We start from the raw sequence: 26,195 nt of genomic DNA, 5'->3' as shown, positions 1-26,195 counted from the left end.
CATTTTATGTGTCAATATGACTGGGCTAAGGGATGCCCAGATAGCTGGTATTATTTCTGGGTGTGTTTGTAAGGGTGTTTCCAGAAGAGATGAGCATCTGAATCTATGGGCTGAGTAGAGAAGATTGTTCTCACCAGTGAAGGTGGGCATTGTTTAATCCACAGTGGGCCCGAATAGAAAAGGTGGAGGAAGGGCAAATTCACCCTCTCTCCTTGAGCTCTCCTCTTCTCCTGACCTTGGACACTGGAGCTCCTGGTTTTGGGGCTTTTGGACTCAGACCAGGAGTTACACCATTAGCCGCCCCCAGTTCTCAGGCCTTTTGACTTGGACTGAACTACACTCTTGGCTTTCCTGGTTCTCTGTCTGACAGTTGGCAGGTCATGGGACTTCTTGGCCTCTATACCCTGATGAGCCAATCCTTATAGTAAATAAGTAAATAAATGAATGAATAATATTTATTTCTCTGAAGAACCCTGAATAATACATCCTCTCTGCATCTCATAAGGAATCTCATCAGAGAAGCCAATCTTGGGACACACAAAACCAACTCTCCATTCCTGGAGATAAGTGGGCTTCATTTTTTGAGAAGTGTACCAATATTTACAATTGGATTTCGAGACTAGTAAAACACCCATAGAAGTTCTTTTTTCTCTTTATTTCTAGGGCAGTGTGGTTCTCAAGCTTTTTGGAATCAGGACTCCTTATACTCTTAAAATTATTGAAGTCCCCAAAGAACTTTTGTTTATGTGGGTTACGACTTGATGTTTACTGCATTACACCTTACAACTGTGGAATTTCTAAAATATTTATTTATTAATTCCTATATAAATAACAATAATGAATACAAGTTAACACATTTTTATGAAAAATAATTATATTTTTCAAAACAAAAACTTTAGTGAAAAGAGTGGCATTGGGTTACATTTCTGCAAACCTCTACGATGTCTGGCTTACTAGAAGACAAGCTGGATTCTCATACCTGCTTCTGCTTTCCATCTGTTGTGATATGTTGCTTTGGTTAAAGACATACAGAAAGAAAATCAAGCCTCACACAGATATGTAGCTGGAAGAAGGGAGGAACATTTTAGTAGCCTTTTCAGATAATTGTAGATATTTTTCTCTGACATACCACCAAAACTTGGTGAGTGCTAATTTCTTAAAAGTTACTGACAGTGTGGAATTTGAAACCACGTCAATGACTTTTTACACTCCTACATTAAAATCCACTGGTTTATCTTGTACTTTAAGTAGATGTTTACTACAGCATGATTTTGTAACATCATGTATTGGTCATTTGGAAAATATTGAGCTCCATAGTTCTTCCAAAACATCAGCACAATATCAAAAAGTCACATTCATTAATATCACTATGAATCTCATCAGAAACATATGTAAGTATCAGGACGCTGTTAAAGTCACAAGTGATGGATACAAGTTATCTAAAATTCTAATTTTCACTTCTAACTACAAATATTATCATTGCCAAAAAATACCACCAATTGTTTTCTTGGAAGTTCCAGGCTCACTTCATTCATTTTTGGAGAAATACCCAAGTCTGAATAATCATAGTTTGCGTGTCAGTCTTTCTTTCAAGTAAAAATAATATTCCATGGAAAAAGCAGCTATATCAAACCATCTCACGAGAGATTTTCCTTAAGATAACGAAGTACTTCAGTATGCAGCAGAAGTACTTTCTATGTACCTAACATTTTGTCACGAAGAATATTTAAAAGTCTTGCACTCAAGGGTAGAGATTTAATAAAATTAATAATTTTTACTGCTCCATCAAGGATATCCTTAAATGAATCTTTCTTTCTTTAAGCGAAGATGAGAATGACTACTAATACTTTTTTTTTGGTGTCATTGCCTTGATCTGAGCTGCTAAGTTGCCACCATTTTATTCCCATTGCTTTTAATCATCAGTGCAGTGTCAACACAGATAAAATAGCAAATAATATTTTGAAAAGACTTTGACCTCAAGGACCCCTCTAGAGCCCACACGATTCTAGGGGGGGCGGGGCTCCCCTGTCTACCACCCTTAGTGGTACTTGGGAAAGGATAGAATTAATCCTGTGAGAGTGAGGGTTTATGACACATCGTCTTAGAATATATAATTTTGAGAAAATCTATCTTAATCTTACATTTGAGAGGTGACGGAGATGGAGGTGGAGAGAGTACTATAATTATTAAGATAAAATATGCTTTCAAAAGCTTGGGCCATGGGGGTGAATCAAATAGAATATTCCACAATAATGACTACGGTCAACAGTAATCCAAGTTCATGGGTACGTGCATCCAAATGGCACGCATTCCCCAAATCATTTATCCACTCGATTTTGAAATCCATTGTAGCAACCTCCAGCTATTTATCTTCCTAATATTTTAGGTTAGTCTAGCATTAAAATTAGCTTGTGTTCCCTAAACTTCTAGGCATCAAGGGTGAGATGCCAGTGCCCTCGAAGAGTGCTTTGTAGCAGAGAGAGATACCAAGCTGAGATTGAAACAGAAGTTGTTCTGTCCTTATTTCCATTTTCTCTTGTTGTGTACTACTTCAAATAATTTTTGGAAAGACGTAGAGGTATGAACAAATTCAATTAAAAATGCTTTTGGCTGTTGATAGAACACCTGTATAATTAAACGTCGACAGCATTTGCCTGCGTGCCTTTAAAAGGTTTCAGGAAATGTACTCTACTTTGAAGAAAGCCTTAAAGTGTGTTTTCAATTATAGTGTACTAAGCACTGGAAAGAGTCAGCAATTCAGGAAAAGGTAGTGGTGTATCTGTGCAGAGTAATAGTTCTCCATATCCCAGCTAAAGGCTCTGAGGGAGCGATGGTGAAGTGTTGTGGCCGTTCTGTTGACCTTGTGTTAGGTTTAAAGATGCTACACACTCAGGGCAATGACTCTGTTTAGAATGGTAGGCTCTGATTTATCATTCATACACTAATTTCACGTCCAATGCTACTGACAGTAGTCAAAATCATGCCACCAGTTGAGTTTGATCTGAGTTGGAAGGTAGTTCTATTTCAAATTAGAACTCGGGGAAACTTAACTACCAGTTTACTTAAGCCAATTTTCAAGGAAGAGTTGGTTTAAGCGTGATGCTCCATTTCAAACTTGACTGCTCTCTGTTTGGTTTTAGATTGAATTCAAGCAGGTGTTTCAAAACCTGCGTCAGATAGCATTACCTGTCACTGGGAAGCTAGATCCTTCCGGGGAGTGGCACAGAGGGTTTCACCCTGAGATTTCACTATCAATGAAAAACATCTTTTGGGAGATATAACACTCTTTAAGCTTCTCCAATGAAAGTGTGCAATGCGAAAGCTTATTGTTATTTTTGAAGGGGGTGTGTAGGGATTTAACCCCCATGACTGTCTTGAACACCACTCCAGGTGTGATAATTCAGTCAGAACCTCAAAGAGGCATTAGCTACCCGTGTAAGCGTACGGAGTGTCATTTTAATATTCTGTATCTCTGCCGTGCCTCCACCTTCTTTGATGAAAAAGTCTATTTTAAAATTTCTAAGAAAATATTTAACATAATAAGATGATGAGTCAGAGGTCTGAAAAAGCTAAAAAGGGAAGATGTAGTTAAATAATGCACCTTTTTTATTTTTTAGCTACATCTGACTCATGACATATAATGTATGCGGCTAAGTTCAAAGTTTTCTCTTACAAAGAGAGTTTTATGAAACAACTCTTCTTCAGACTGGTTTTTACTTCAATTATAGTAGCAGGTTTTGGAGTTTAAATCATTAACAACCTCTGAGTGAACTTTTATCCAAATGACTGCAAGTCACAAAGAGAACAGTCCTCTTTCACCAAGTACCTTTTGTGCTGGAGTGAGACCCGTCCTTTTCTATTTTTCCCCTTTATGTCTCTCTTTGAAGAAAGATGTGTGATTTGTAAAGTAATGAAAGTATGTATCAGTTAATGAAAACTGCTATATTGAACTCACAATGCAAACTGGAATTGCTTCAGGGTAAGCTTCACATACCTGTATTAAAGCAGGGAAAAAAGTAAATTTCAGAAGTCAAGATTGCCGAAGGAGTATCATGTAGCAGTTAAATCGACCATCAGGGGTGACCTAATCTTATTTTTCCCCCTTTGTCAAGGAGCTGTAATTTTCATTTAGGCAGCCTTTTCCAGTTTTAACTCCACTGGACACTCCAAAACGGGGCACTTATTCCATCAACCTAGTTATTGATGTCACCATATGTTATTTTTTAATTTTTATTTTTGTTATTTTTATTGTAATGTTTTTGGAGAGTGCGTGGAAGACTGTCACCTCCACAGACTTAAGGTGAATGTGTGAGAGAGTAATTCTCTGAGTGCCAAAACCCTGAAGAATTTATGTAGTTTAATCAACAAAAGAAAGTTACGAGAGAAACCTATTTTCTCTCGAAAAATCAGTAAGAATAATGAAATAATCGTTGTTTCAAGAGTGGGAAAAACTTTTTTCCCCCCTAGATCTGGCGAATAGCGGGATAAATTTGAAGAAGTCCATCCCACCCCCGCACGCGCGCCCCCCATTCTTTCCAGACAGAGCGGTTGCAAATCCCAGCCTGAGTCCGCCCTGGGAGCCTTAGGGCACCTTCCTCTTTGCTGTGTGTGTGTGTGTGTGTGTGTGTGTGTGTGTGTCTAGCTCTCGCTCTTTCCTTCAGTCTGTGCCTCTGTGTGTGTGTGTGTGTGTGTGTGTGACAGAGAGAGAGAGAGAGAGCGCGAGAGGAGAGAGAGAGAGAGCGAGAAAGAGAGCGAGAGAGAGAGAGAGAGAGCGAGAGAGCAAGAGAGCGAGCTGTGAGCTGTGCTGCCGCCGCCGCTGCCCTTTGATCCCGACATTAGTGTTAGGGGCTCGGAGACACAGAGCGCGGCCATAGACACCGACGCACCGGCACTCATTTATTTATACCTCCCATCACACACGCGAGCATAGGACACACACACACTCACACCTATTAGATCCGTTTCCATTGAAGAATATTACGCTCGGGGACAAGCCAGGTGCACGACCAAAAAATTAAAAAAAAAAAAAAGGAAAAAAAAAAAGAAAGGAAAGAAAAGAAGAAAACCCCTCTTCTGGCTCCAGGAAACAAGCTTCAACCCATTGCACACACCGGAGAGAAGGGGTTTCCCCCTGCCCGCCCGCGCGCCCCCCAACTACCTCCCCGCTCCTGCCAGTGTCTGCCTCTCTGCCCCCACGGGGGTTTATTTGATCTCACATTAACCAAGGAGGAGAATGTGAGAAAAGGGGGAAAATGCCCAGGAGGAAGCAGGAGCAGCCCAAGCGCCTTCCCTCACGTAAGTCATCCCTTCTCCACCTCCTCTCGTGCCATTTTCTCGCCCTCCCTCTCCTCTTTCCCCTCCGCAGCCTCCTCCGTTGTTTTCTGCATTAGTTTAGGGTTACAGAGGTGAAACTGACAAAGACACAGCCCGGGTTACTCCTCGTTTAGGTCTATGCTGAGGCAGCCATGTTGGTGATGATCAGCCCCGTGCCCTTTCTATTCTCTCTCTCTTTTTCTTTCTTTCTCTCACCCCCCCTTTTTTTTCCTTGAGATCGGGCTTTTTTCCCTTTTCCCTCCCCCTCCCCCTCCTCACTCCGGGTTGCTGGGGGGAGGGGGCAAAAGAAGGGAGGAGGGGAGTAGTGTGGATGCCGGGGTTTTTTTAATCGGGGGTGGAGGGGAGGTGGGAGAGGTTGGAATCTTTTTAAACAAGAAATTCCTTGCGGATCCCGGTGCCTGAGGGTGCGGGGGTCGGGGCGCGCGGAGGGCTGGGGGCCGTGACATGGCGTTTGGGGGTGTCGGGGCGAGGGCGCGCGGCCGCCTGCCGAGTACGGGATCCAGGGAGAGGTCCGTCTCCGGCTAAAGGTTGCGCCGGGGCTGGTCGGGCCCGGAGCCGCCGGCGGCAGCGGCGGCGGCAGGAGCAGGAGGCGGAGGTGGAGGAGGCGGCGGCGGAGGAGGGGAGTCGGGGGCGGGCGAGGCGGGAGCGGCTGGGAGGGTGTGGGGGCACCGCACACAAACACACGGGTACACACGCGCCGCCGGGCGGCTGCTCCCGGGCGCCGGGGCGAGGGGGCGCGCCGGGGCGCGGGGGCGCGGGGCGGCCGGGCTGGGGGCGAGGCCCGGCAGCGGCGGGCGGATGTGGGGTGCGGGAGCTGCGCCGAGGCGGAGGCAGGAGGCAGGGCGGCTCGCGGCGCGCGAGGTCCCTGCAGAGCCGAGGGGAGGGAGGAGCAGGGCTCCTGGCCGCAATAAAATGCGGGGTCAGTCGGAGCAGACGGAGCCGGGCGAGACTCGGGCTCTCAGACCCCCCTCCCCGGCGAGCCTGAGCAGAGTCCAGGACTAAAGTGCATCACAGCCCTCCCCGGCTGCAGCCACACACCAACTGGAGACACACACCGCCGGCACGGCCCGGTCCCCTTCCCCTCCTCCACCCGCGCCCCTGGTCCCTCTCCGCCCTCCCTCCGGCTTTTCTTTGCGAGACTCTTAACTTTTCCCCCACTCCCTCTCCAGCTCACACCCCCCCCCCCCAATCTTTCTCCGCTTTGAGTGTTCCGAGATGCTGCTAAAGCTAAAAGTGAAGGAGAAAGAAGCAACTAAAAATATCCCCCGGGGCCGCCCGGCTCCTTGAATGCAGGGAGGAGGGGGCAGGGGAGAAGGCGTGGGGCGGGGTGACGGGGAGGAGGGGACGCCGGAGGCGCCGGAGGGAGGGGTCGGGGGAGACGGAGGGTCAATTTCTCTTCTCTCCCCCCGCACTGCTCCTCTCTCCCGGCGGTTTGGCGCTGCTTGGAGCCCGATCCTGCAAAACCCGGGCTGGGGGCGGGAGCGGAGCCGGAGCGCCCGCCCGCCCGGGTGTCAGGCCGACGTGGTCGGTCACCTGAAGTTCACGGAGGGTGGGGGAAGGGTTAAGGTTATGGTGTCTCGGGCTGGGGTTGTGTGTGAGCGTGTGCGTTTCCGCTGCAGACAGGCAGCGCGATCGATCTCCCCCTCGCGAAATCTCCGCGGCGGTGCCTGCCCGGGGGACGGGCAGGGGGCGCGGGTGGCTCGGGCCGGGCGCCCCCGTGCCTCCGTGTCACCCGGGCCGCGGCCGAAGTGGCGAGCAAGGGCACTCGCAGGCAGCCCGCTCCGCAAACATTCCTCTTTCTTTCCCCTTCCCGGTACGCAGGAGTCGACGCACAGGGCTTGGGTTGTGCTTTTTTTCCCCTTCCTTTAAAAAAAAAAAAAAAAAATGCCCCTGTGCAGTCCTTTCTTCGCCTGCCCGCTAGAGGTTCTGAGGATAATATCACATATGTAATATATATGCACATAAAATCATTCGCAGGCGCCTGGGTGTGTAGGGAAATTTTGTGCGAGGAAGGAGAAGGCGGCGGAGTCGGGGAGGGCGAGTTGGGAGGCTCCGCGCTGCGATTCACAGAAAACTCGCAGCAGTTGGTGGAAGTGTGTGCGTGCACATGGCCGGCCGGCCGCAGTTCCCAGCTCTTTTCGGGGGCGTTTGGGGGCAGGGAGAGGAGGCAGGAATCCTGGGGGGGCGTCGGGGGAGGCTTGCCCTGCTCGGACAAAATGGGCTTCAGTGTTCTCTGCGAACTTGCCCTTAGATGGCAACTTTGGGCGCTGATGAGCTTGTGTGCGAAAACCAGGGCGGTGAGGTTATTTGGTCATTTTCCTTTCTTCTTAAAAAAAAATCTTGGCGGGGTGAGAGGGAGGGTAGGAGGGGAGAAGGGATTTATCTGCTCGGTTGTGACGGAGATGGAACGCCTTCCCTCCCGTTGTGGGTAGTGCAGTCGGGCAGCTGCAGCCTGCCCTGCTGCTGACCTTGACCCTGACCTCGTGCGACTACCCTCTCCGTCTGAGAGGAAATTCAGGCTCCATTTTAGCTCGTGTGTTTTGGTGGGCCTCTCCAGTGCGCTGGGGCCTGGTGATTAAGTTATATTTTGAGAGTGGTCTCTCCCACCCTGTTCTCTAATTGAATACTGTTATCCACTCAAGTTAAAAAAAAAAAAAAAGAGAAAGAAAAAATCAACTCCTTCTCTCAGTCACATAAAGCCACTTTTACTGAAGTAAAAAGCAATAACCTTTTGGAAACACTGTAAAAGTCCCTCCGGTTTTTAAAGAGAAGCCTAATTTGTGAAGCTTTCTCCACTTACCTTTGGTTTGAATGGATTTTTGTGGATGTGTGCTGCCTGTTTTAAGCATAGTTTACACATGTTTTGTGAGCAGTTTGCATTTGAGCTAAGAGCAATTTCTGGGCAAATGGTGTATTTTGCAATTCAGACATAGTAACCCAAGGCTTGCTAAGTGCTGAGTGAGTCTTGAAAGAACTTGCAGTGGGGTGGACTTTGGTCAAATTAGTGTTAATTTGTATTTAATGTAGAATATAATTGTAGCCCTAAATTCCAGTTTTAATGCTAAGTTCTTTGTTTATTTGTTTGTTTATTTGTGTGCGGTGGGGGGGGCGGCCGGATTTTTCTTTCCCTGGAGAACCGTTTTGTATCAAAGTTAAAATATAGAGCGTTGGGAGTTGATTGCTCTGATAGACTGTCATCCTGAGTTTTTAAGAAGTTATATAGGGGCCGACTTAACATTTCTCCATAAAAGAAAGGAGTGATATGCGTGGGTTTCAGGGTGGGAAAGGTGGGAGGGGGAATGAGATGGGGAGCATTGCTTTTGAAACCAAAAAGCCTTCTGAGTAAACACAAGTACTTAAGAGCCACTATTGATGTAACGTTTTTAGAATTTAGAGAACCTGTAAACCCATTTAAGAAGTTCAAATTAGAATACAAGAAAAGAAACTTGTGATAACTGCATCTCTAGAAAATTTAGGATGCTTTCCACTTCCTCTTAGGTCCCCCCCCTTGCCTGTGTACCCCTCCCCCCATAAACCATTGCTACTAATAAACTCTATGTGTTATTAAATATGATACTAGCCAGCCACAGTGGGGAACCTCCAAAGCCCACAGTCCTCCCACCCTATAGCACAGACACCAGGGAACCTGGAAGTTCCACCCTCCAGTAGATTAGTCCTGGAAATCCAGACTAGCACTTGGTATTATCTGATACCAAGTCTGGGGTGAGCCTCAGCCCCTGGCACGGAGTCCCAGCAATTCCCCAGGCTGGGCTTCGTTCTGCTAAGGTTTCCTAGCTCCTTCTGTTCAACTAGACACCCATGGGACTGTTCAGAACCGAATTAGCTTTGGGGATGGGCGAGCCTTTAACCTGACACTACTAACCTAAGCGTTAGATTTCTGATTTAAAATTCTACACAGTCCTTTCCTCCTGGGCCTCTGAAGTAAGTGTGTGTGTGTTTGTTTTTGTTATGTGGGCCTCATACATATGCAGAAAAACAAATGGACTGTCCTATAGAATTGAATGGTGATCCTACTGGCTGCCAATCAAAAAGGCGAGCGGCGCTAGCTTTCGGAGGTGACCCCCAACCAAGGGTGTTAAACCTAAACTATTTTTGAGAAGTGGATTTCAAAATTATTATTCGAACTAAAGCCTTTATTTCTTGGCCTAGAGCAGTAATTATCATTTTGGGATTTAAATACGACTCTGCTGCAATTGATGGCTCTTTTACAAAAGTTCTTTCCACTAACGGGGTCCGATACCATGTTCCAAAAAAATGTCCTAGAGGTCCTTGGAGCTATACGATGTGCTTATCTTTAGCAGAATCCCGAACTGCAGAGTTTAAAAATGTTTGTCAGCCTGAGAAAGAGGAAGAGAGGGAAACTGATACGGTGACTGTTTGCCAGGCCCGGGGCTCGGCCCTTTGTGAACATCGTTCCATTTGGGATCACAGACTGGAGAGGGAAAGGGGTGTGTTTGTTGCATCTGTAAAACCTTTGACCATCGGTACCATCAGCACTTTTAAGATTTCCTCATTAGCTTCAACTTACCCCTAAACGGGTATGAGTTTAGATTCGCTTCTGTTTATCATTGGAAAGCTGCCCGATGCCTATTCCCGAGGGGGAGCACAAAGGAAAAGTTCATAAAACAGTTGTTTTGTTATTCCAGTATTTTCACTGTTTACTCAGTTGCGGGTCAAGACCAGAACAGGTTATTGTGTTCGGCATGAACAAAACTTTAAAAATTCTTTCTTGCTTTCTAGTAAAATTGGGAAACAAGATGACTGAAAAGAGACAGGATCCCTTATTTTTATATTTTTATGGGTCTTTCTATGTCTATTGAAAGACAGAAGGTAGAAGATTGAACCCTTTCCCTTACTTATTCTTATTAAAGTTTTTCAGTGACCAGACAGTACCTCCTGACTAGGACAGGAACCATGGGGAAGTTTTTAAAATCTGAAATAGAAAAGTATTTCAATTCGGATGGTTCTGGGGTACCACAAAGCTTGATGCTGGGCAGAAGTGTCTATCTGTTCTCCTGAAAGAAATCCATGTATTCCTAATACAGTAAGTAGGGTCCACTGAGCTTTGCTGTTAAAATAAGGAAGATAGCTCAAAATCGCCTTCCTTCTAATGCTGCAAAATAGTTTGTAATAAAAAAATTGATTTTTAATTTGTCTACGTGTTGCCATCTCGCTCTGGGGATGACACAGCTGGTGTGAACTGACAAGTCTCCTGCACCAGGTGTTAATAAATCACGTTGGGGAAGTAGAAATTGGACAGCTTTCGGCCAGTGTTAGAGCTTGCTGTGCATTTGAGTTTTCAGAGTCTTTGAATGGCCTGTTAGGAGAGTTCCTAGGGAGGTGTGGAAAGTCTTGATCTCGCGAGGCTTATAAAATTAGATGGACAAAAAGGCTGTGGAAACAGCCAAGGGATCTTGTCGTACTGATGGAGTAACCAGGCAGGCTTCTCCTGGGGTCACAAGTTGGTTTACAATACAAGGATTAATTAATTAATGTCAAGATGTCCTTGTAGGAAAGACCAGATTCGAAGTGTGTAGGTAAAGCAGTTTATTTAGTAATCCCGGTAGTTCAGATTGTGTCTGAATGACTTCGTTTCCCCGGAAGAGAAAAACTCGTCCGGTAGCACTAACCCTGGTCACTTCGTGCAGAGTGGTGTCTTTGGACTCAAAAGACGGTAAGGTGCGAAGGAAATGATGGTGGAGCCCAGATTGTCAGAGTGGAAAAAGCTCTCTTGGTTTCCGTGACTGGTCAGTAATGCCCTCTGTGAAAGCTGAGGGCAGCTTAGTCCTGGGAGGAGGTTAATATATCCTTTCGCTTTCCTCGTTTGAAGTTGCCTCGTCTCTCCTCCACTCTTCCTTTTTAAATATCTGCTGGAGTATTAGGACAGGAGGACCGAAAAACAAACACAACAGGCTGGAGCTCATCTCTCTATTCTGAGTGATGTGTTAGTAATTTTCTATAATTTAATCAGACTGATCGCAGAACAAGATAATGAGAGTGTGACCTACAAAATAGGACTTTTGGGGGCATGAAAGGCTTTCTAGCAGAAGGTTTTTACAAGACCATGAGCTTTGTGGTGAAGGAGTAGATTTTGAGTTTCCTCTTATCTGAAAGAAATCCAGACCAGGCCTAGTGATGGGAAGACGTGTGGGGGGGTTTTGTTTTTTGGTTTTTTATCCATCAGATTTCGTTACTGCTTTGGCCTCAGTAAAGGCACTCTAGAATCACATTTTAGAGATGCAGATTGTCAGGGAAGATGCTGTGTCCTGTTTCTGATGGGCTCTTTTCTATTTCCTACTTTCTAGGTGTAGCTCAGTAATGCACACCATCTAGGGCCATGTGTACAAAATACTTTATGGTTTATGGTAGCTGAAATGTCTTTCATCATATTTTATAAGAAACTAATGTGCAAAGCACAAACCTTAGAAATAGGTAAGAGATTTCATGGGCTGAAGTTTCTAGCTGCTTTCCCCCTTCTGTTTAGGAGCAAGTTTTGTATTTCTCTCCTCCATCTGTACATTACATTTTTATGATATTAGAGAATAGTATATATGTCTAGGTGCTGAAGCAGGGGCCTCTCAGACGGCTTTATCATTCCCCAAGGACCCACCTTGGGATAGAATCACTGTAGCTACAAGGTAGTTTCATAAATTAAAATCAGACCGGCTTGATACTAATCTTTAGCTGCATGGGTGCATATCGTTGTTTATTTTATAAAAGTCAGCCTCACTGCCTGTGTACACACACACACACAGACACACACACACACATACACAGAAGCTGCCCTGTAGCTAATTTTATAAAATGTACAGTGATACACGCCCACGGTCTGAAATCAGCATGAGGCCTTTAGCCACTCTGTTTTTCACAGACTGACCCAGAGTTATAGTAAATGCAGCAGATTCTGTGTGCCTAAAAAGGATATTGTTTCCAGCCTTCCCTTCCCTTCTTGTTAAAAAACTTCTACCACTGAAGCTCCCTCGAGTTCTTAAGTGACTAAGGCTTAGGTACTCTTGCTTCTGTTTTTAAGAAATTCCAAATTCAGCCAAGTTCTATCTCCCAGCAAGGAAGGAATGTGTGGACCTTCTCCGAGGCTTGCGCCTGAAAAAGCCAACCCCAAAATAATCCCTCTCTCTCTCTCTCCCTCTTTCCTGTAATTTCTCCATGGGTCAGAAAAGTGGTTAGAGCCCCATTAGAAGTGAGCTGTGAAGGGAAAAAGACGAAGGGTGAGAGAAATGTGCGTCTCGGGATGAATCGTTTGGAGTGCTCTGAAGAGGTTGGCTTTCAAAGGGGAACGGAGAAGCCCAGGGAAGATGGTCTTTTCCACGACAGATCAGCAGCAGCCTGCTTATCTGTGCTTTTGAAACAAGCTGCTGTACTTGAGGAGGGGGAGAGATTTTTCTAAAGTTACGTAGTGCCAGTGTCTTGGGTTGTCTGGTGGTATATTTTATTTATTGACTTGTTTTTATTATTATTGGAGTATAATTGCTTTACAATTTTGTGTGAGTTTCTGCTGTACAGTAAAGTGAATCAGTTATATGGATACCCATATCCCCTCCCTTTTGGACCTCCCTCCTATCCACCCCCCATCCCACCCATCTAGGTGGTCACAGAGCACCGGGCTGAGCTTCCTGTGCTTATAGCATGTTCCAGCTAGCTATTTTACGCATGGTAGTGTATATATGTCATTCCTAATCTCCCAATTCGTCCCACCCTCCCCTTCCCCACTCTGTGTCCACAGGTCCGTTCTCTATGTCTGTGTCTCTGTTCCTGCCCCACAAATAGGTTCATCTGTACCATTTTTCTAGATTCCATATATATGCGTCAATATATGATACTTGTTTTTCTCTTTCTGACTTACTTCACTCTGTATGACAGACTCTAGGTCCCTCCACATCTGTACAAATGACCCAATTTCGTCCCTTTTTTATGGCTGAGTAATATTCTATTGTATATATGTGCCACATCTTCTTTATCCATTCATCTGTCGTTGGACATTTAGGTTGTTTCCATGTCCTGGCTATTGTAAATAGTGCTGCAATGAACATTTTGGTACATGACTCTTTTTGAATTATGGTTTTATCTGGGTATATGCCCAGTAGTGGGATTGCTGGGTCATATGGTAGTTCTATTTTTAGTTTTTTAAGGAACCTCCATACTGTTCTCCACCGAGGCTGTATCAATTTACATTCCCACAACAGTGCAAGAGGGTTCCCTTTTCTCCACACCCTCTCCAGCATTTACTGTTTGTAGATTTTTTGATGATGGCCATTCTGACCAGTGTGAGGTGATACCTCATTGTAGTTTTGATTTGCATTTCTCTAATGATTAGTGATGTTGAGCATCCTTTCATGTGCCTCTTGGCCATCTGTATGTCTTCTTTGGTGAAATGTCTATTTAGGTCTTCCACCCGTGTTTTAATTGAGATTTTTGTGTTTTTTTGATATTGAGCTCCATGAGCTGTTTGTATATTTTGGAGATTAATCCTTTGTCCGTTGCTTTATTTGCAAATATTTTCTCCCTTTCTGAGGGTCGTCTTTTTGTCTTGCTTATGGTTTCCTTTGGTGGTGTATTTTTAAAAGTTTTTGTTGTTGTTTTGTAAGGAGAGAGAAAATATCATGTGATTTTTGCCCTCTTTTCACTATGTCTACTGTATACAGTACATCTTAAGTAAAAAACGGAGACCGTACATGCTTTTTAAGGTCATAGAGTAGTGGTCCAGTGTACAGGCTCTGCTGCCAAGCTGTTTAGATCTGAGCTCTGACACTAACTAGCTGTGTGACCTTGGGCAAATTACTTAACTTCCCTGTTCTCTGGTTTCCTCATCTTTCAATAGTGATAACAGTCCCTATATCATAGGGATATTGTACGTATTAATTGAATACCTAAATAAATGTCAATATTATGTACACACACAAAGCCATACCTAATTAGTGGCTGCTTTGTAGAAAGAGCTCAAGAAAGATTAGCTATTATTAAGTATATGAAATGTTTCCATTTGCTTAGTTTGTGATTACACTGTAGGCATATCTGACTCAGAACTTTTTGGTGATGTCTGTGTTTATTATTATTTAAAAAGAATTTCCATGTATCTCATAGAGTAATAATACGATATGGTAAAATTCTTTTATAAGGCTATATAATAGGGCTTGACAAGTACTTGTTTCATAGGCCAACAATGTTACTTTAGACTTTTACTAGAGGAATAAGTTCCTCTGTGTGTATGATTTGACTGAATTATATCTAACTTGTGTAATAATCATATGAATTTTGACTGGGTTTTACTGTAAAGTGATGATAGTAAATCCACATTCCCAGACTTTCACTGAGATTCAAATGAGAAAATAAGTGTTTAATAAAAGTTTATTTATTCATTGATTTACCAGTCAGTCCACTGATTAAAATTACCCAGGGGAAATTTCCATTGGGTTTTCTATGTGTTCCATAGGTAATAGTTCACATTTTGCGCAGAAAGAAGGAAAGACAGGGTCTGCTGTTTCTAATTGCAGAGGACCAAACCAAGAGAACATTAGATGATTTAGGGTTCTTTTTAATTTTAATTTTATATTGGAGCATAGTTGATTAACAGCGTTGTGTTAGGTTCAGGTGTACAGCAAAGTGATTCCGTTATACATATACATGTATCTATTTTTCAAGAATTTTAAAAGAAGGATTGGGGTATGTGTGTGTTGTATGTGTGTGTTGTGTGTGTGTTGTGGATGATATTAGAAGTCACAAGCTAGTGGCCTACTGATATGTTTTGCCCCATACAGTATGTTTAAAAACTCGAGACAGCATTTGGAAGTGGTCGGTTTCACATACAAATCCAGATTTCCAGCTTCTTCTGAAAACTTGGACGAGCAAGCAGCACCAGGCCACCTCCCCACATGGCAACAATCTGCTGCCGTCGGTGGCGGCTGTCTCCCTTCCCTGGCATGTGCTCGTCAGTCTGCCACAGTTCCTGCCACTGGGCTGCCGTGTCCCCGTCTGCATGTACATCTGTCCACCCCCGTGAAGTGTCTTATCTCCCAGCCCCCACAGGCGTTTGGATTAGAAACTGTTCTATATTCCCCAATATTCTGTAATCTTTTAATTCATCACTGAAGCTAGGGCACTATAAACCACATCCTATGACAGTATCAGGAATCTGTCTGCGGTCGGGATTAAGATCCTGGTGCTAGACACGTGAGTTCGATCCTGGCTGTCCCACATTTTGGCTGTGACCTTGGCACGTTTCTACAGTTTGCCTGTTTTCTCATCTGTAAATTGGGAAAACGTCGTAGGTCCTATGGGGACAAAGTGAGTTCATACGTGTAGATATTTTGATTCGTGTCTGGCACATAGTATATGCACAGTAAATGCTGGCCACATGAAGACACCCGAGGTGTGAATTTCTTTCTTTTCTTTTTTTTTTGGAATTTCTTTCAACTAAGGATCCCAGTACGATTGCTTTAACTGTGCTGTGTAATCAGTCAGTGACAACTATCGTTGCCTCTCAGTTTCTGATCATAATCTGCCAACCCAGTGGTTCTCTACCCTGGTAGCCCATTATAATCACCTGGGAGATTTTAAAAATGCAAACACCCCCCAGATATTTAAACTTAATTGGCCCAGAGCGGAGTCTGGGCATGGACATCCTTGAAAAGCTCCCCAGGCGATACAAATGGGTAGCAAGAGTTGAGGACCCTTGAACTAACCAGAACTCCCACTCTGGGCTGATGCCATGTCAGCCAAAAATAAAGGCATGATTTTGAGTCTGGGCAGCTTATTGATGAGAATCTGTTAAACTCTTAAAACCTTTAAAAATAGCTCATGGATCTGAATAATTGACTCCAACTCCTCCGGATCAGAAACCAGAGGTTCAGGGAAGGACCTGTACTAAGCAGGAGACACAGATTCTAGTCTTCTCTGTCACCTTCTCCCACCACAATCACCAGGGTTTCTCACTAGCGTTGTGACCTTGGGTAAGTCACTTGGCCTCTCTGTACTTGCGGAGTGCCGTCCTGTAAAATGGGTAACAGTACATTAGCCACACCTTCTTTTTATATAATGCTTATATAAACATTTTCGTCGATACCATCTGCCTGTGAGGCAGGCAGGGAAGAGCCCCTCCTCTTACCAATTGGACGGACCTGGAAACTGGGCCACAGGGAGGAAGAAACCAGCTTGAGAGGTCACCGGCGCGAGTACTCTGAAAGGCTGGAGCCCTGTGAAGGGCGGGTCTCTGGGCTCAGAGCTGCTCTGAGGTCTGTGAAACCTTCACGGGGTCTCAAGCTTGAAGGATATACCTTCACCACCTGCACCTCCTCTCAGACCCTCCACTGCAGGAGGCCCCCTAGGTGCTGATGGAACACATACGTTGCCCTGTGATTCACAAAAACTTGTGCCACCAATCATATTTCTTTCCTCAGAGATTTATTTTGACCTTAGACTAAGCAGAGGGTCATAGAATAGAGTCACATGCAGTGATGTACTTTCTGGGGTCTGAATTATGTGCTCCACGTGGAGAACACTGCCTTCATGTAATGGCCTAGAATTGTGAGTTGTTTTCTATTCTGTGCTTGTTTGGCCCTACTTGTTAACCCAACAATCCTCTCTGGAGCATGAAACACAGCTGTATTTGGAAGGAAACAGAGTGTGGGACACCCTATGCTTCAGGAAATTTTCCGGAAATGTGCTATAGGATTTCTCCCTTCTAGGGGAAAGCAAAACTCCAATAATAACTTACTGGGTTTTAATCTGACCTTAAGAAAGAGGGAAATCAAATTATAGAGAACTGCTTTCTGACATTTATAGGAAGAGAGGAATTTCATAATCTAGAAGTAGGACTTGGGTTGGCTGGATGGCTAGATCACAGTTAGAAGTGCTGTGTGCCAGTGGCTACTCAAATACATGTTGATAGATGAGAAATATATACAAAAGAGAAGAAAAGAATACATGTATTTTATTTTATTATTTTTTTTCCTTTCTTTTTTTATTAATTTTTATTGGAGTATAGTTGCTTTACAATGTTGTGTTAGTTTCTGCTGTACATTAAAGTGCATCAGCTATACGTATACATATATCCCCTCGTTTTTTGGGTTTCCTTCCCATTTAGGTCACCACAGAGCATTGAGTAGAGTTCCCTGTGCTATACAGTAGGTTCTTATTAGTCATCTATTTTATACGTAGTAGAGAGTATACATATTTTAAATATGACTTGTGTACTCCATGAGACTGGAACCATGGAAATCACAGATATTAACTGTTTATTAATTTATTCTTAAAAATCTATATTGGCTTTTAATGACAAAAGGAGTGCATGTTTAGTATAAATAATTAAAGCAATGCAGGAATATTTATAGTAAGATGTGAAAGTCTCGTTTCCCAACTTACACCCCCAGAGATAACTGCTATTAATCAACAAACAATATTTAAAATTCAGCCATCATTTGAAAAATGGATGCATTTCAGCAGAGTTGGCTACATTAATGTAAGTACTGAATTCAGGACAAGGGTGATAACATTGGCCTTGTGAACTGATTAGATCACATGCATAATAGTGAATCCCAGATTGAGTGCCCTGATTTAAAGGGGGACATTGATAAACTGCTCACCAGAAGGGAGGCAACTAGAATGTTGCAGGCTCTTGAAATCATCATGTGAGGAATTTACTATTGAGGCAATTGGGAGTACTTAATTCGAAGAAAAAAGTGAGGGTGGATAAAAATTGTGCATGGTAGCTACATTGAAATATATGAAGTTCTGTCAAGTGAAGAAGGGAGTAAACTTACTCTGAATTGTCACTCATCCTAAATTCTCACCTTGTGTCTGCTAACTGATACTTGATTCATCCATCCACCCATCCATCCATCCATTCATTCATTCAGGCAGCAGTAACTGAGTGTTTCTGTGCCAGGGATTAAGGATCTGTGGAGCTGAACGGAGCATGGTCCCGGCTCACAAGGATCTCAGAGCCAAGCAGGCAGAGAAGGAGATGGAAACAAATAACTAAAATTCAGCTTGAAAAGTATTTTCATAGATTTCTGAAATGCTGAGCAGAAAACAGAGACTAGGACCCACAGGGTAGAAGTTATAGGGAAGATAACTTTGGTTTCTTAAGATAAGGGCCTGTTGAATAAATAAAACTGCCCACAAATGAAGCAGAAGATCTTCTGTTTACAAAGAAGCTGGTTCCACCAGCTGTCAAGGGTGATGTTTTTAAGGACTGCAAGTAAAGAGGGGGTGAGACGGGGTGCAGAAATGTTGAGAATTCTATCGAGCAAATGCTTCTTTGCTTGGTTTCTCTTATAACACAGGAAATCTGCTCCTACAGCGGGGAGAGAACATCTTTCAGTATGGTGAGTTGAAAGCCTTTTGGGAATAAGGATACGTGGATGTCGACACACATTAGAGCAGTGAGGATTTGTTCAGCTGAGGGTTGGAGTCCCTGCTTGGTGCTCATTCATTAAGAAAAAGTTTTGAGCATTTACCTGGCTCATAAAAGTTGTATAGAATGCAGTCTGTGCTGACAGTTCTTTCAAATGTTGACACGAAACAATCACAGAGGATAAGTACAAATCAATATGCCAACAGGTACGAGACAATAATATATGAATTAGGTGTGTAAAGGTTTGAGGAAACTCAGAGGAAGAGTGATGGGTAGAAGATTCTTGGAGAGGATTGGTACCTAAAGCATCCTCAAGGATGTGATGGATTTAGATCTTGAGACGAGAGAAGAACGTTCCAAGCAGAAGAAATAACATTAGCCAAAAGAGGTTGAAATAAACCAGAAGTAGGCAGGAGACACTAAGGAACTTCGTTCAGCCAGAGCAGGCATATTGGTGATGTAAGGATAGGAAGTAGGAAAAATGTAGTAGGAGCTGGCCCAGGCGATAAGAGATTCTGCTGGTTACGTTTAGTGTTTTGGATACAGCACAAAATCAACAGTGAAATTTGGTAGTTTTTCATTGTGCTGTAGATGGAGATGGAGGATGATGGCCTGAAGGAAGAAATGGCCTTTTTAAGTAGGGAGGGCTATTGAAAAACCAAAGTAGATGGATGGCAGTGGCTGTGACCACTGAAGGTGTCCGAGAAGAGACCTGCCCCAGTGATGGGGTTCTCTGGGGCCGGTGCTGCAGACCCTCAGCCAGGGCTTAGTCCCTGCCCCTCCTCCAACCACCCCTTCCGTACGTCTTTGGTTTCCTCTGGCAAAGAAAGCTCTAATGCAGCGTCTCCCTTTGGAGGTTGCAAAGTATGTGCCATTTACAAAAAATAATGTATCTAACATTCATACATATATAATGAAGCATTATGGTTAAACGAACATTAATAAACCTACTGCCCAATCTAACAGATTTCAACGCTAGCTAATTTCTCCCGCTACCTGTTCCCATTTTCCTAAATTTTCTGTTGATCATTCCTCTAGCTTTTTCTCTATAGCTTTACCATATTTAGTTCACTTGTCTTTGAAATTTATAAAAATATAAATGTATTAAAAAGTTGGCAAATAACATGCATTCCGCACCTTGGATTTTCATCCAACTGTTACCTTTGTGCGATGTATTCATGTTGATGCATTTAGCCGTGGTGCATTCATTTTCACTGCTCCCTAGTATTGTACTGTAGAAACATACCACAGGGTGTGTGGTTTGTTTCTACTTTTTGCTGTTAGAAGAGTGCTGCTGTGAGCATACAAGTACATATCTCTTTGGCCTGAGTGAAAATTTCTCTAAGACACTGGTTCTCAAATATTTTGGTCTTGGGACCTCCTAAAAGTTATTGAGGACTTCGAAGAGCTTTTGTGTATATGCATTGTATCCATCTCTATATAGCATAACAGAGATTAAAATTGAGAAATTAGGGCTTCCCTGGTGGCGCAGTGGTTGAGAGTCCACCTGCCGGGGCAGGGGACACGGGTTCGTGCCCCGGTCCGGGAGGATCCCACATGCCGCGGAGCAGCTGGGCCCGTGAGCCATGGCCGCTGAGCCTGCGCATCCGGAGCCTGTGCTCCGCAACGGGAGAGGCCGCAACAGTGAGAGGCTCGCGTACTGGAAAAAAAAAAAAAAAAAAGAAATTAAATATTTTTATTGTTAAAAATAATGGTTATAACCCATTATCTGTTCATTATAAATAGGATATTTTTATGAAAAATACCTTTTTCCAAAAAACTTTAGTGAGAAGAGTGGTATCATTTCATAATTTTACAAATCTCTTTAACGTCTGACAAGATGATCATATCTGCTGCTGCATTCAGTCAATTGCAGCGTGTTGTTTTGGATGGAATATAGGAAGAAAATCTGGCTTCACACAGATGTGTAATAGCCTTTTCAGATAATTATGGCTATTCTTTGGTACTTTGCCAAGACTCAAAAAGAGGGAGCTTCTTAAAGCTATCCCTTAGCTTAGTTCATTGTAATGTGGAATCTGAAACCATTTCCATGAATTTTTTGTATTCAGTTTCATTAAAACCTACTGGTCTATACTGCAGTTTGAATGGATCATCATGTATGTACCATCACACGTGAGTTATTTGGAAAGGATTGTTTCACTAAGTTCTGTAGATCTACCAAATGTTGAAACATTTCATTATACAGTATAAAAAATTTATTAATGTCAACACTGGTCTTATTTGAAAAGTCTATTGGGAAACTGTCAAGTTCACAGTGTAGGGTACGGGTTTTCCAAAATTTTAATTCTTGCTTGAAAGCTTGAATTTTATCGTTGGCTACAAATGCTGTCAGCTTTTCCTTAAAGTATCGACCTTACTTCATTCATTTCCAAGAAATTGCCTGCCAAATACCCAAATTTGCATGACCAAAGTTTATCAGTTAAAAGTGATATTCCAGGGCTTCCTGGTGGCGCAGTGGTTGAGAGTCCGCCTGCCGATGCAGGGGACGCGGGTTGGTGCCCCGGTCCGGGAAGATCCCACATGCCGCAGAGCGGCTGGGCTCGTGAGCCATGGCCGCTGAGCCTGCGCGTCCGGAGCCTGTGCTCCGCAACGGGAGAGGCCACAACAGTGAGAGGCCCGCGTACCGCAAAAAAAAAAAAAGTGATATTCCAAGAAAAAAGTTGCTGGTTCTGCTCCCAGCTCAATCACACACGTACTTTTCCTAGATACAGCCATCGTACTTCAGTCGTGGCAGAAGTGCTTTTTGCACACATTTCATTACATTTAATATTTTTTAAAAGTTTACTCAAGGGTCAATCTTTAATAAAATTAATAATTTCTACTGCTGCTTCATCAAAGATACTCTTTTTTTATATATATATAATTTTTTTTTCTTTTTTTGCGGTACGCGGGCCTCTCACTGTTGTGGCCTCTCCCGTTGCGGAGCACAGGCTCCAGACGCGCAGGCTCAGCGGCCATGGCTCACGGGCCCAGCCGCTCCGCGGCATGCGGGATCCTCCCGGACCGGGGCACGAACCCGTGTCCCCTGCATCGGCAGGCGGACTCTCAACCACTGCGCCACCAGGGAAGCCCTGATTTTTTTCTTTTTGACCACACTGCACGGCTTGTGAGATCCTAGTTCCATGAGCAGGGATGAAACCCACACCCCCTGCATTGGAAGCTCAGAGTCTTACCACTGGACCGCCAGGGAAGTCCCCCACCAAAGACATTCTTAAGTGAAACTGGCAGGGTTGTTTTGTTTTCTGTGTGTGTGTATGTGTGTGTGTGTATGTGTGTGTGTGTGTTTACTGTGAGTGTGTGGTGGTGAAGAGGGCAGTGATTATTAGGATGCTTTGGTGCCACTGCCTCTATTCGAGCTAAGGTGCCAGCATTTTACCCACCATTACTTTTGTGTCATCAGCGCAAATGTCAACAGAGTGAAAAGGGCAGATAATATCTTAGTATTGCTATGAAAACAGTTTTGATCTTGAGGATCCCTGAGAGGGTCTCAGAGACCCCTGGGGGTCCACAGACCACACTTTGAGAACCACCTCTCCAAGGTGCCTGCACGGGAACGGGAATGCCAAGTCTTGGTGTTTGTGCTTCCTCAGCTTTGCTTGATAATGTTACAATGTAGCACTTTGTGGCTGTTTGCACTGAAGAACCCCAAAGGCAGGGGACCCTTCTCTAGCAAGGGTTCTCAGCCTCTAGGAGGTTTCTTTGAAGTATCTTCAAAGTCTTTTGTTCCATCTGCAAATTTGGTTGAAAATAGGCATTTTACTCTATAACATGTGTTGTTTTAAATAAACTTAGCAGTTAAATTACTTTTCGTCCCCACAAATACATATGTCCAAACGTTGATCTATGAAGATGTCCATGTTCATCCTGTGACCTCCTGGTACCCCCTTAGAGAAGGAGAACTCCTGTGGATACCACGGGTTCAGCATGATTTATTGTGGAGAGTGTATTGTTGCGTACGGAGATGCCTGAGATTTTCAGGCCTGGGGAGCTGGGAGGATTTCTGGTCTTCTTGTGATCCCTTTCTGGGCTGCTGTCCCCACCATTCATGAACCCACCGACCCAAGTCAGAAACCTGGGTGTAATCCTACATGCGACCCATTTCCTTTCCTCCCACATCAAATGGACCACCAAGTCTTTTAATTCTACTTCCAAAATATCTCTAGCATTCATCACGCACCCTCCCCACCACTGCTTTCATTTATGTTGTTATTTTCTCCCCTAAGAATTAACATCTTTTTTGCCTCAGTCTCATCTCCTCTTCCCCCACCCCAGCCTCTGTATAATCCAGTCTTTACACTGTAGACTTTCTAAAAGACTCATGTAATCCAGATAATCCTCATTTAGGATCTTTTAGGCATTCCCTGAAAGGATAAAGTTTGCTATTCTTAGCAAAGTATAGAAGATGCTTCATCTTTTGAGCCCCCTTTCTTCTGCCCTCCTGTATATCCCTCCTGTATGCCCTCCTGTATATCCCTTATTTCAGTCATATTGAGTGATCTCTTTTGCAGACCGCCATGCTTCTATCTCCTTACCTTGGCATATTCTTTTCCCTACTTCTGGGATGTCTTCAACCCATCTGATTGGCCTGATAACCTTCTTCTTATCCTTCAACACTCAGTCCTCTGAGAAACCTTCCCTGCCTCCCCTCCCCCCATCATTGTCCCCCCTCCCAGCCAGAATTAGGCATATTAGGCATCCCCTCCCATGTTTCCCATGGATCTCTCATAATACCTCCCATGTCACATTATAATTGCTTATTCGTCTATGTCCTTATTGACTATAAGCTTGGGGCATGGATTATTTCTTACTCGTTTTTGTACATCCTTGCACATAACAGTACTTGGTATATAGTAAGTGGTCAGTGAATATTGTTGAATAAGTGAATGAAAGGAGAGGTTAAGAACAGGTCACAGAATCAAAGATAAGAGGTGTTCTATATACATTATTGAATATATGAATGAGTGAATGAATGCATGAATGAATGAAAGAATGGGTCACAGAATCCAAGACATAGGAGGTGTTCCATCAACACTGTTGAATGAACGAATGGAGAAGTTAAGAATGGGTCACAGAATCACAGGGTTATAGGGGTAGAAAGGACTTGGGGGACTATCTCCTGCTATCTTCCTCTCTCAGAAATGAGAAAACGATTCGCCTGAATTGTTTAATGGGTGGAGGTGATGAACAGTGCCACGAACCTTCCCATGGATGTGGCCTAGCGATGACTGGAGAAAGTCATGTGCTTCTGGAGGAGACTTGCCGACAAGAACAGGGGCCATGGCCTGCACCACAGGGGGGTACCACAATCTGAGTGCCAGAGAGCACTTTTGTGGTTGGAAGTTTGTGGCATTCCAGACTGTAGAGTCTCCCCTCTGTTACTGGCTGCTGCTCTCCATGTCTGTCCTCAATCTGTGCCAAGACTGTAAGATTTTCCTGATGACGGGGCATATTCTGCATCTGGATTCCATGGTCATAACAACCAGAAGTTTCCTGCCCTTTTTGGTTGAGGTGATTATGATATAGAGCTGGGTAGCAATAGCAACAATTTTGAGGTAAGCTCTGCTATTTAAAATACACTGTTCTCTCATCTGAGATTTCTAGGTGCCTGGGAGGGAGAGAAAGGGAAAACTATATTCACTACGTGCTAACTCTATATGCCAAATACTTTACTTACATAATTCTGATTTACCTTGACAATGACCCTATGAAATTGCAGGTATTAATATCCTGTTCTACACATGAGACAGTGGGCCTGTAGATGTTGGTAGGGTCTAGTAGGAGGCACAGTGGGATTCGAGTGGCATTTTCTGGTGTCAAGGCTTGTGCCCTTTCTGTTTTGCCATGCTGCTTCATGTTCTAGAAATGTTGTGGTTTTTTTGGTTAGGCAAAACCTATTGTCACCTCATTTTATCAACTGGGTGAATTCTTGAAGTTTCATATATGTTATGTACTTAAAATGAGGAGAATCTGTAGTTGTCTAGTTCAGTGTTGTCTGTGCTTGGCGGTTTGCACAATCCTTGCCATCTCTGCAGGACCACGGGGCCTGGGAGAGGGAGCAGGTGTTATTATCCTACTTTACAGACAAGGGATCTGAGTAATGGGAGGGAGTGTCCCATAACTGTCTGGTTCATCTCTGTGGTCATAACATCCAGTCTATGGATTGGTATTTAGTAGGCCGTCCAGTTTTTGTTAAATAAACATCAGGAGTTACATACCTGGTAAGTTCCAAATTCAACCTGGAACCCAGGTCTCCGGATCTGAGCTCAGTGCTCTGTCCGCTGCTAAACCATCCTGCTTTTTCCCAGAGCCCTAAGCAGAGACATACAACAGTGAACTCTCATTGGCCTGCGTGGCATTTGGGAACCCTCTGATAAGGCTATCTGGTGGATTTCCACAAATCTAAATAAGCACATCTGGCCCCTTAGAATAAGATGTCTTTCTTGTTTTTGTTGCTTTTCCTTTAAATACTTCAATATAGGATTTTAAATCATTTCCTATCATGAATTTGGTAAAGTAGCAGGATACAAAATTAATGCACAGAAATCTCTTGCATTCTTATACACTAATGATGAAATATCTGAAAGAGAAATTAAGGAAACACTCCCATTTACCACTGCAACAAAAAGAATAAAATACCTAGGAATAAACCTACCTAAGGAGACAAAAGACCTGTATGCAGAAAACTATAAGACACTGATGAAAGAAGTTAAAGATGACACAAACAGATGGAGAGATATACCATGTTCTTGGATTGGAAGAATCAACATTGTGAAAATGACTATACTACCCAAAGCAATCTACAGATTCAATGCAATCCCTATCAAACTACCACTGGCATGTTTCACAGAACTAGAACAAAAAATTTCACAATTTGTATGGAAACACAAAAGATCCCGAATAGCCAAAGCAATCTTGAGAAAGAAGAACGGAGCTGGAGGAATCAGGCTCCCTGACTTCAGACTATACTACAAAGCTACAGTAATCAAGACAGTATGGTACTGGCACAAAAACAGAAATATAGGTCAATGGTACAGGATAGAAAGCCCAGAGGTAAACCCATGCACATATGGTCACCTTATCTTTGATAAAGGAGGCAAGAATATACAATGGAGAAAAGACAGCCTCTTCAATAAGTGGTGCTGGCAAAACTGGACAGCTACATGTAAAAGAATGAAATTAGAACACTCCCTAACACCATACACAAAAATAAACTCAAAATGGATTAAAGACCTAAATGTAAGACTGTAAAACTCTTAGAGGAAAACATAGGCAGAACACTCTATGATGTAAATCACAGGAAGATCCTTTTTTGACCCACCTCCTAGAGAAATGGAAATAAAAACAAAAATAAACAAATAGGACCTAATGAAATTTAAAAGTTTTTGCACAGCAGAGGAAACAATAAACAAGATGAAAAGACAGCCTTCAGAATGGGAGAAAATATTTGCAA

At 43.5% G+C, this 26,195-nt stretch overlaps 1 protein-coding gene across 3 annotated transcripts in view; it reads left to right on the top strand.

The window, feature by feature from the left end:
* Positions 1 to 4,700: 4,700 nt before the first annotated feature.
* ZNF827 (zinc finger protein 827) overlaps positions 4,701 to 26,195 on the top strand; it is a 178,952-nt gene continuing 157,457 nt past the window's right edge. For 2 of the 3 annotated variants that reach the window (XM_004263610.4, XM_049708814.1), the window contains exon 1: positions 4,702 to 5,295. In XM_004263610.4, coding sequence (XP_004263658.1) covers positions 5,253 to 5,295 — 43 coding nt within the window. In that variant the 5' untranslated portion in view covers positions 4,702 to 5,252. Of the gene's footprint in view, positions 5,296 to 26,195 lie in introns of all 3 variants that reach the window. The other variant, XM_033402764.2, reaches the window with a different exon arrangement.

Source organism: Orcinus orca, chromosome 4 (assembly GCF_937001465.1).
Source record: "Orcinus orca chromosome 4, mOrcOrc1.1, whole genome shotgun sequence".
NCBI lineage: Eukaryota > Metazoa > Chordata > Mammalia > Artiodactyla > Delphinidae > Orcinus > Orcinus orca.
Note: the sequence above shows the minus strand (reverse complement) of the source record. Positions and strands in the feature narration are given on the sequence as shown.